Source organism: Condylura cristata, unplaced genomic scaffold, assembly GCF_000260355.1.
Source record: "Condylura cristata isolate star-nosed mole 26May11 unplaced genomic scaffold, ConCri1.0 scaffold00008, whole genome shotgun sequence".
Classification (NCBI taxonomy): Eukaryota; Metazoa; Chordata; class Mammalia; order Eulipotyphla; family Talpidae; genus Condylura; species Condylura cristata.
Window position 1 is genome coordinate 23,017,982 of NW_004567109.1, and position 10,954 is coordinate 23,028,935.

Genomic DNA, 10,954 nt, shown 5'->3' on the forward strand with positions numbered 1-10,954 from the left:
TTTGGATGTCTGAACTCTGGAATAACTAGTGATACATTTGTGTTGTTTCATGCCACAATGTTTGTGACTATTTTTCAGGTAGCACAGTCCCGAGCATCAGAGAACTTCCTCAAACCCAGTCACAGCCAACTTCAAGTGCTCCTGTCCATTGTTCATTTTAGTGTTACCTCTTGAGTCTCAACATAGGCAATATAAGCATGTGCTCCTGACTGTCACTAGCAGGCAGTGGCTTTACTGGATGCTTTACATACATCCAGCCTGCTGCAACAGGGACACAGCAACCGCGCATTCGGGTTAAATCTGTGTCTGCCTCTCAGGAGCTGTGTTGGAGGGAAAGTCACATCACTTCTTCTCTGACATTCTGTGTCCTGATGCATGAAACGGAACCTTCAATAAATGTGGGCTTTCTTCTACTCTGTCTCCTGAGAGACACTGTGATTCAGCTGGGACGGTAGGTTGATTTGGAATCAGGAAACTTGGGTGCTATTTATGGCTTGTTTTCTGTATGATGCAGGGTAAGTCCTCTCCAGTCTTTCCCCAGCCATCCCTGCCACCATCTAAGGGCTTGTGAACAAGGCAGCTGTGGTAGCAGAGGGAGAGGCTCTATGTGAGCTCAGAAACTTGGACTAGGACTCACTGAACCTGGCCTGGCTGCAAATAAGTCTTGATTTATTCATTCTTCCTTCCTTCCTTCTTGACAGTGGGTTGTTAAATTTTTAACATCAAATCATTTGTTAACTCTTAGGCTGCCAGTTAGGACTATAGGACCGTTGACATCTGACTCAGTTTCTACATCTGCAAGGATAAAACCATCTATTTCATAGGGATTTGTTTGACTATCAAAGGGGTTATTGTAAGCCCTTAGATAAATATCAGGGATAAGAAAACAAGGCCCCATAAGGCTTTTATTGGGTTGTTGGAAAAGTCATGATGTATTTTTGCTATGCAAAACTGCTCCATGATTTTCTGACAATCCATTGTTACCACCATCATTATTGTTGTTGTCGTGAACATCATTATTACTATCCTAGTAGCTTGTCTGGTCTACGTCTCCCTCATTGACTCACATAGCTCTCATGGCCTGGGAGATACAGACCCTTGGGATTCATCATGTTGAGGATGTGTGTGGTAAAATCTTTGTTAGTGACTAATCAATGCTGAGCAGATGAGCAGCTTTTTCTTTAATTTCTTGAGAACAAAGCAGAGGGACTCTGTGGACAGTGGGAATGGCCAGTGGCTGGGAGACACAATATATAAGTTCTAGTCCCCCACGTTGACTCATGGAGGCCAGCGGTTTTTCTTCTTTGCAACTTATTTTTCATGGCTGTCAAAGAGGAGTAGTGAGCTGGGCCTGTTGGTCCTGAAGGTCCCTTCTGACTCAGTATCAGCAGTCACTGATACTGGCTCTTGGAAATGCTCAGTAAGAATCTGTCATCACTATTGACATCAACTCTAAAATGGGTCCTTATCACATCCCTCCCAGGAGTTTTGGGAGGACCTGGTGAGAAAATGCACATGAAAGTGCTTGGTAAACCATCAAGTTCTATGATGAAGCCCCAAAGGACCATTAAGATGAACTTGATCATTAGTAACATCACCACCTCTTGCTATTCCCTTCAGTTCCCTCCCCAGACACAAACCCAGAAAACTTTCTTGAGCACCTATATAAACAAACAGGAGCCCATCCCCACGGGGCACAAAGGTGTTTTGAGCCGGGGCCAATTAGAGAGTCCCAGGTTGTGAGGGCTGCCTCCCGGCTCTCCTCTCCTCATGGGTCTCCTCACCTTGAGGTCCACGCAGCTGAGAGAGAAGCATCCAGAGCCAGTCTTCCTCGAGCCAGCCCTCGGTGTGGCTTCAGTCCCACTGGTCTAGGGGCGGCAGGAGGGATTCAGGTAGCGTTCACGTACACTCCTCCATTTAGACTGGAACACATACAGATGTGCAGCCCCAGCCCAAGAGGCAAGTGCAGGGTCTCTGCTCGCCCCACCGTTGTCCAACTGGCCAAATCCCTCAGCTCTTCCCAGCCACTTTTCATTTACCTGAGAGACAGAGATTGGAATGATGGTCGGCAGCTTTTAAGTAATTTTGTTATGGCAAAGTTAGGATGGCTTGACTATTATCTCGCCTATGAGCCCAGAGTGCTCCTGACCTTGGACAAAATGCTGCACCTCCCTGGGCCTCAGTTTCCTCATCTACCCAGTGGAAAATGTATCCTGCTTTGGACTAGCTCTTCACTGCTGAGTGAAGGTCAAGGACACATCTGAGAGGAGTTAGGACTGCATTCAGGGCAAGAGAGGTGTTGTTTGTGTTAAGTTTTTGCAAAGAGGATTGATGAGAGAGTTCACCTGTCCTGAGTTCAGGGCCCAACTCAGGACAACCTCCCACCTCCCCCTGAATCTCTGGCCCATCAGCTGTGGGTGTGAAGGAGGGGAGGAGTTGGGGTACAGAGGAAGACTCTCACAGGGTATTCCCCTAAGACTGTAGTTGAATCTGAGTAACAGCTGAGAGTCCAGGGAGTCTTGGAGACACGGCTCTCCCCCCACCCCCACGTGTCTGTTACAAGGAACCATGGAGTATGAGGTGGATCCTCTGGTACACCTGGAATGCAGCCTCTTCTTGTCAGGTGTGACTAGAAACAGGCCATGGGAGAGGGAAGGTCAGGAAGTAAATATGGGGATGGGGAGGACAGGCATGAAGCCCTTATACTGTGCTGAGCTTTAACTGCCATATATGTCATCTCTAGCTCAGCCTCCCTCTAACGCTGGGAGAAATCGGCCCCTTCTCCCCCATTTTAGAGTGGTGAAGCTGACGTTTGTTTCCAAAGACACATGGATATGGGAGCAGTAGACTTAATGGGAGTCTGGACACCCCACTTTTCAGTCATGTGACCTTGGACAGGCTCCACACTTTCTAACACTGTTGTCCCACCTCGCACAGCCTTTCCTCCCAAGGGCTGGTGGCTGGCACAGGTGCTGGGCCTTGTCTCTAAGCTGAGAGCCGGTGGGCCTGGAAGGTGGGCTGCTCCCTGCAGAGCCAAGCAGCAGAGTCAGGTCTGATCAGAGCCTCACCTGAGTGGGCCGTGCTGAGGCTGTGAGGGGCTAGCAGAGGCCCAGGGGAAAGGGGAACCTGCCAGGCTTGTACCAGGCTGTTGGGGCCAGAGCTGCTCACCAGGGGTCCTGCCACTCCTGCCAAGAGCAGAGCAGAGCGTCTGGAGTCTGGGTTCCTTGGCCAACTCTATGTATCATCAAAGAGGCTGAGTGACTTGTGCAAGGTATTGTCCTGTGGGGAATTGAAGTGAGTTTTCCTTCCTCAAGGTCATTCAATAAGGACCTTGACTCATGGCGTGATTGACAAGTTGGAAAACAGGGACTTGGGAGGTCAGAGGGGAGTCAGAATGGGCTTTCAGTTCTTGACACATCCATGGGGTGTCCAGATGCCAACACTTTCCCTGCTGGGCTGGTCATGTTCCCTAGAAGGCAGGTAAAGGACACCCCACTCCCGCCCTACATAGGTGTGTTTGCTCCTGCTCTGTCCCGAAGGTTATCTTCCCGTGGGGTTCTTGTTTACATGCTTAGGGACTTCACTGGGCATCCCTACTAGAATCAGGGATGCAGGGGGCAGAGGCTGAGGCGGCCCCTCCCCATGGCTCCCAGGAGTTCTGGATGAGAGGCAGCACTATAAGGCCTCATGTTGGCCCATACGAGGAGCTTGCGATGACTGAGGCTCCCTCCATCTGCACCCCAGGACCCTCCAAGGAGGGCCTCTAGGAACCAGGGCTGGCCTGGCTGCAGAGGGCTGCACAGTGCAGACAAGGCAGGGGCTCCTGCCTTCCTCTGCTCAGAATCCTCAGAGTCCTGCCTTGCTGACTTCTGTTTCGCAGAGGGCATCTTGTTGAGTTCTTTTCCCTCAAGAGCGAGTAACTGCTTCTCTGACACTGGTTTCTGTGGCTACCCGAGGTGAGTTGGTCTGGGACTTGGGCTGAGGGTGGAACTTGGGCTTCTGTGGAGGTCAGTGGTCATAAGAAGCCAGGTCCACCAGCCCCTGGGTCCTCTGTGCCTACACCCAGCACTCCCTTTCCTCACTTCTTGGGGTCCTTCCCTCACCAGGGCCCCCACATCTTGATCCCTTCCCTTCCTACCTTCTCTCTAGGTTGCCTTCCCTCTTTCGCTTATTCCTTTAGTAATAGTTATTGTTAGTTTCTCTGTGTCAAGCTGTGTTCGAGGTGGTAGAAACTGAGAAATTTAATTTCCTAAATTTAAGGATGTCCAAGTCCAGTGGAGATGTACCCACGAGAGGACAGTGGATCCTCAATGATGCTGCCATGACGGTTGTCATGCTCTCTAGGGACACAGGACTTGTAAATTAGAAACTGGTAGGCTGAGAGACTCTTAGAAGACAGATTTTCTTTTTATCCTTTTTATGCACTTCCGGTAGCTGTAAGATGATTAGGGAACTGTATTTATCATTCCAAGTCACCAAGAAGACAGATATTTTAAATAAAAGCGATGTCCACATCACATGGATTTCAAGTTTGTTGCCTATTTAAGAGATCACTACCCACCCCACGGTGATGTAGATATTCTTCTATTTGAGCCTAAAAATAGTGATCATTTCACCTTTACAATTTGCCATCTGAGACGGCAAATGGAATGGATCTTTTGTACCAAGTGTGGTAGCGTTCAAGATTTCTGCCTATGTGGATATATATGATTCATCAGAAGATATGGAAAAGACCATCCTTTCCCCATTTAATTGTAGGACCAACTTTGCAAATGTGTCAGTTGGTAAAATATTTATGGGTCTCTGCAGTGCTTTTTTCTGTTACATGTATTTATTTATCTTTTTGCCAATTTCATACTTGCTTAATTTTTTGGTTGCATAAACCCTAATTGGCCAGACTATGGGTTTTTTTTTCCCTTCAAGATTCTTCAAAATTTCCATGTAAAATCATATCTAGTTTCAATATCTGCAAGAAGGAAAAAAAAACACCGCTGGGAATTTGACTGGTACTTAGTAGAATATAATAGGCAATTTCACATCTTTATAATTCTGATGATCTCACCCATAAATGTGGCATGTCCACCCATTTTCTTGGTTTCCTCAATTTCTCTTTTTCCCTAACTAATCTTCCTTAGTTTATCTCAATGTTTTTCATTTGCTTTATCACTAAATATTTGACTTTGAGGACTGCCCTTAAGATTTGGTTTTTCTGGTGTTGGTGTAGAAAATGTGATTTTTGGATACTTGCTTATTAATTTTTTAAAAGTTTTTGCATACAGATCTGGGGTACATGCCAGAGGTGCACCGGCAGCAAGAGGATTCACCAGAGACAGAGTGGGGCGCTGAACAGGCAGATCCAAGGAGTTCACTGCTGAGGGGGCAGAGGGTGAGACGGGAGAGGTCTGCTGTGCCATGTGGGCCACCTCTGGGGTGGGGAGGGAGCACGCACTGAAGCAGCTGAGGTTAGCTTGTGGTGCTGCACTTTAACCTGTTGCGCCACCAGGGAGGTTCTACTTATTAATTTCAATTTCAGTAGAAAGAGCGAAAAAAGCAACTCCTATCTCCGGGCTGAGGAGAGCACAAAGCAGGGACTAAGCATTTAGGCGGTCACCTCTGCTGCAGTCAAGCCACGGCGCGCCTCTGGCGCCCCCTACTGACAGACCGCGTATTGCCAGCTTGCCGGAGGGAAATCTTTATGGGGTGAGGAAAGACATCGGGAAAATGGTCTCTAATAAGGATAAGACAAACAAAATTAGCAGGCAACTATAAATCAGAAACATTCTGCAAAGGAGGGGGAGGTAGAGGAGTCAAAACAGGGGAGAGAAGAGAACAGGGGATTATAGTGATGGTTCACCGGTGATTGGTGTTGAGAATTTACGAGTATATACATGAAAGGAGAAAGCATAGAAGCATGCCTTGTACAAAAAGGAGCAATGATGTAATATATATACACATAACTGTGTACATTATAATATGTAACTTATTATAGATATCTTATTATAATATATAACTTATGTTTATAAGAATATATAAATATATATAAATAAAAATCAAAATGGTCTCTAAGTAAACATATATCACTTGTTTACTTAGTCTCTCTCTCTCTCTTTTTTTTTAAAAAGATTTATTTATGAATGCATGGAGAGCTGGGGTACAAGCCAGAGGTGCAGGGGCAGTGAGAGGATTCATCAGAGACAGAGTGGGGAGCAGAACAGGCAGATGGACGCAGTACACTGTTGGGGGAGCAATGGGTGGGTCAGGAGAGGTCTGCCGCGCCATGCAGGTCACCTGTGGGGCGGGGATTAAACTCATGCTGAAGTGGCTTTAGCTTCTTAGTACTGTGCTTTAACCCGCTGCACCATCAGGGAGGGCCCTGCTTATGTAGTCTCTTAATTACATATTTTTTTTTCTGCTTTAATCTTATAGAGCTTTACCCGTTGAAGGTCTTAAATATAAAATCCATTACTGACATGTTCACAGAATGAAAAGGTCACTTACTGGATGGTTTTCTGCAAGAGTCCCCCTAGTTAAGTGATAGTGGTACAGTGCCACTAATCCTCATAAAACCTGAAGTGTGAGTATTAGTCACATTTCCAGATGAGGAGACTGAAGCCCAGAATGGTTATGTGACTTGTTCAAGATTACACAGCCAAGTAGTGGGCCAGAATTAAAATTCTGGGCTGTTGGCCTCTGGGGTAGACTGTCTTGCTTTAGATGACATTCAATAAGTGTGATTCTCTTTCTTTTTAAGATTTATTTACTTATGCATACAGAATTGGGGTATAGGCCAGAGGTATGGGAGCAGTGAGAGGATTCACCAGAGACAGAGTGGGGAGCAGAACAAGCAGATCTACTGAAATACACTGCTGAGGGGAGCAGTGGGCGAGACAGGCGATGTCTGCTGCACCATGTGGGTCAGCTCCCTAGCTGAAGATCGGACTGGCACTGAAGCAGCCATCGTCAGCTTCATTGTGCTGTGCTCTAACCTGCTGTGCCGCCAGGGAGGCCCAATAAGTGTGATTGTCTTATAGGTCCTGCCATGTGGAGGTCCCCAGGGCAGAATCAAAGCTGGGTGTCTGAGTTCATCCTGGTTGGCTTCTCTGGTGATCCCATGTCCAGCTGGATCTTCTTTATTGTCTTTCTCGCCCTCTACGTGGGCTCAGTCCTGGGCAATGGGCTCATCGTCACTCTGATCTGCCTCGACACGCATCTCCACACTCCCATGTATTTCTTCCTCTGTATCCTCTCCCTGCTGGATATGGGGTACGTCACCACCACCACACCCCAGATGTTGGTGCATCTTCTTTCTCACTCTCAGGCCATCTCTTTTGCTTGCTGTTGGCTGCAGATGTATGTGTTCAGTGCCCTGGGCCTGACCGAATGCGTATTTTTTATAGTCATGGCTTATGATCGCTATGTGGCCATTTGTTACCCACTGCGCTATACCGTCATCCTCAGCTGGAGCCTGTGCACCAAGATGGCATCTGGTTGCCTGGTTTGTGGTTTTTCCTTCTCTTTGATCCACACCTACCTCACCATGAGGCTGCCATACTGCGGCCCCAACATTGTCAACCACTATTTCTGTGATGGCCCGGCAGTTCGATGCTTGGCTTGCATGGATACCCACTTCATTGAATTGGTGGACCTGGTCATTAGCTTCTTTGTGAACGTTGTCCCAGTCTCCCTCATTGTGGCCTCCTACATCCGTATTGCCCTGGCCATCCTCAAGATCAAGTCCACACGAGGACGCTGCAAGGCTTTCTCCACTTGTGCTTCCCACCTGACCATGGTCATGTTCTTCTATGTTCCAGCCATCTACATCTACTTGAGGCCCAACTCCAGCTATTCCCCTGAGCAGGACAAGCTGGTGGCACTCTTTTATAATGTTTTCACGGCCCTGCTCAACCCTGTGGTCTATAGTCTGCGGAACAAAGACATCAAGGGGGCTTTTCTTAAAGTGATGGGGAGGGATAGGTTAGCCTTGTAAACTGGAAACTGGGAGGATCTTGGATCGAAGATCCAATGTCAAGGAAAGGGACAGCTTCTTTCTTGCGTGCAACCAACATTTTACATTTAAACCAGTGCTTGGCCATTGCCACCAATGTGGACCATGAAAACAACAGGACTGTCTTGACCAACTTGTTGTTGCTTTGGGAGTGGCAAACAACTTCATATTATCAATGGCTCACAAGAGCCAACTTCATTTACTGTTGTGTTCCACGTCAGTTGTAGGTGGGTTATGGTTTCTGCCACTGGAGTCTCAGATTCCACGTGGAGGAATAAGTCTTATCTAGAACATGACATTTTTTCTGACCATAGTAAAAGAACAATGGCCAAAACACATGATGACTCTTAAAAAATATATATGCTTATCATGACACAGATCTCTTTCTTCTAATCCTGTTGATCAAAGGAAATATTGTCAACCCTGATGGCAAAGGAGCAGGAGCTCCTTCCCTCTAGTATAAAAGTAACACAGATCACATGGTAACCAGAGTGGGTTACCAGAGTCCATACACACACAAGAGAACAGCACGTAATGTGGATGGTGATGGAATCTCCAATAATGGCTCTGGAGTGAAAAGAACGCCTGTGACCAGCATGAAATTGTAACTGTGACCCAGTGCATGGAATCAGCAGAAGACCAAGGTGGTGTTTACAAAGTAAACACTATTGTAGCCAACATTGAACATTAAGCCAATGGTGGCCAGAACCAGCGTAGCCCTCAGACCTGAGTTCATGCTTGGAACCCGTGTGGGTCATGGGGTTAACATGTGGATACTCTGCACTGTGGTTTAGCAGGACACACAGCTTAGTGGTGATTTCTAGCTCCCCTCTTATACCTTCTTGTGTGACTCTGGGCAACTTGTTGTCTTACTCTGAGCATTACTCATCTATAAAATGACCACCTTAAGTTTAATGGCCTCTGAAGACCTCTGTCTCTGACATTCTATACCACAGGAATATGTAAACTTGGTGGGGTGGATATTTTATCCCTACCACTTAGGTACAAAGTTCAGTATTGGTTTTGTCTTAAGGCATTTACAGAGTCCTGGAACAGAGCTGGGGAAGGCAGGGCATATGGTGACTGGGACAAGCTCACAAGGGGCTCTAATTCCAGGCAGCCATTCCCGAGGATTTTAGGGGGAAAGTGAAGGGTCCCATGACTACTGGGGTGTTCCCTTCCTCATCTGTGCGAGGGTAGGAAAATGTGGCTGGTGGAGGGGTCTTGCCAGCTGATGAGCACCTCTTGCTTCTGATTTTTGGGGAAGGGGCTGCCTGGGTAGTGTGGGGTGGTCTTCCCAGCTGTTGGCCTCTGTGTAGAATCAATGATATCCATTTGATGATTCATTGGAGCCATCACCACCTCATTGAGGACTTTTAGTTATTGAAAATTTTGTAATTTTGATGCTAAGTAGGCTAACACAAATCACAGGAAGCTTATTAGATTTAAATGACCATTATGTTCAAAGCCAGAACCTGCCACTGTTGACATTTCCTTGAGTAACCTGTCATGTGACTTTGTAACAGATCAATGAGACTTTGATTTCAAAATTCAAAGTCAAGTGTGAAGCAGGAAGATCTGGGATGGGTCTGTGGACTGAGGGTTGTCAGAATGATGATAAGGATAAAAGGAATGCCAGCATCTCCTGCCTCTTTTTTCCTTAATGATGAGAGAGTGAAGGCAAAACATGGAAGTATTTCTCTCTGAAGGCAGGTAGGTGCTTCTGGCAGAACATTGTCTCTCTGAGTGTTACTGCCTTTCTTAGCATGATAGGTTCTCTGAAGCCACGACAGTCCATGTGATCTTGGAGCAGCTTGTCTGCGCCTTTTCCAAGGTCCTGGAGACCTGATACCCAGGGGCAAAGGGTTTTGAGCATGGTGACAAGAGCCAGCACCAGCAAGACCAGCTGAACCTGCAAGGCCTGCCCGTATCCTCTTGAACTAACTGCTGTATTGACACCATTATTCCTCAGTTGAGATTTGTATATTAGACATTCCTGTATGGGGGGTTATTGATAAAAATATCTTTAAAGAGTGTTGGCTGATTGTAATTAGAATGTATTCCTTTGGTAACTTGACAAGAGTCATAATTTTCTTATATTTTGCCAACTTAGAGTTCATGAGCTTCTGGGTGACAGACCCAAACTCTGCTTTTTCATGGCCATGTTCAGAGAGCAAAGTTCTCTAAGTGGAAGTGATCTCAGTTGTTTGCTTGTTAATTGTGGTAGTAGGAAAGAGAAATAGAATGTAATAAGAGGTGTTTAGCAATAACATGCAAAGTGTCAGACGGCTTTGAGAACTTTACCTACTTCACACCTCCCATAACAACCCTGCAAGATCATTTGCTGCAAAGTGCAACCTTTGACCCACTATGGCTTATCACAGGGACTCACCTCCCCAGGACAAGATGAACTGTGTACCGTGGGATCCACACTGCCTGGGCTGTGCCTGCAGGATGGACACTGACCAGTGCCTGAACCCTATTCCTAAAGTCACCCTTCCTTTCTCCCCAGGCTGTATTTCTTTAGATTTGTTCACATTCTTGACTGAGATGAAATAAAGTCATCGATCTGGGTGTTGTGAGTCTTCTTGTCTCAACCCTCCTGAGTTGATTTAATCTTGAATCCTCTTGCATTTAATCCCTCAACTAGCAAAGGGTAATGAAGATTTGTTTGTGTCAGACCCTTTGCTGCACCTTGGGCAACAAAATTTAATCCCACAGAGGTCCCTGCCTTGGTATTCTGTCTGCAGGTGGGTCTTTAAGTGTTTGAACATGGGCCAGCTGCTGGAATCATTAACAAGTGCACCTAGGTACCAGTCTTCACACATCACCCTCCTTCACTATCAGTCAGTAGCTCTTGTCTTGTCATTGGGTGTTAGGACATAAAGTAGAAGGACCACAGAACCTATAGTTGTGGGTCTGGTTGTGGCTTTCTAGGCTCTGTTGACT

At 46.6% G+C, this 10,954-nt stretch overlaps 1 protein-coding gene across 1 annotated transcript; it reads left to right on the forward strand.

Moving 5' to 3' along the window:
• The first annotated feature begins 7,039 nt into the window (after positions 1-7,039).
• On the forward strand, positions 7,040-7,987 carry LOC101623865 (olfactory receptor 2A12-like). The gene has a single exon (XM_004679460.1). The coding sequence runs from the start codon at positions 7,040-7,042 to the stop codon at positions 7,985-7,987; it is 948 nt and encodes a 315-aa protein (XP_004679517.1).
• Positions 7,988-10,954: the final 2,967 nt, after the last annotated feature.

Bases quoted from the DNA above. Each gene is read 5' to 3' on its own strand.
- LOC101623865 (XM_004679460.1), top strand. From the start codon at position 7,040: ATGTGGAGGTCCCCAGGGCAGAATCAAAGCTGGGTGTCTGAGTTCATC.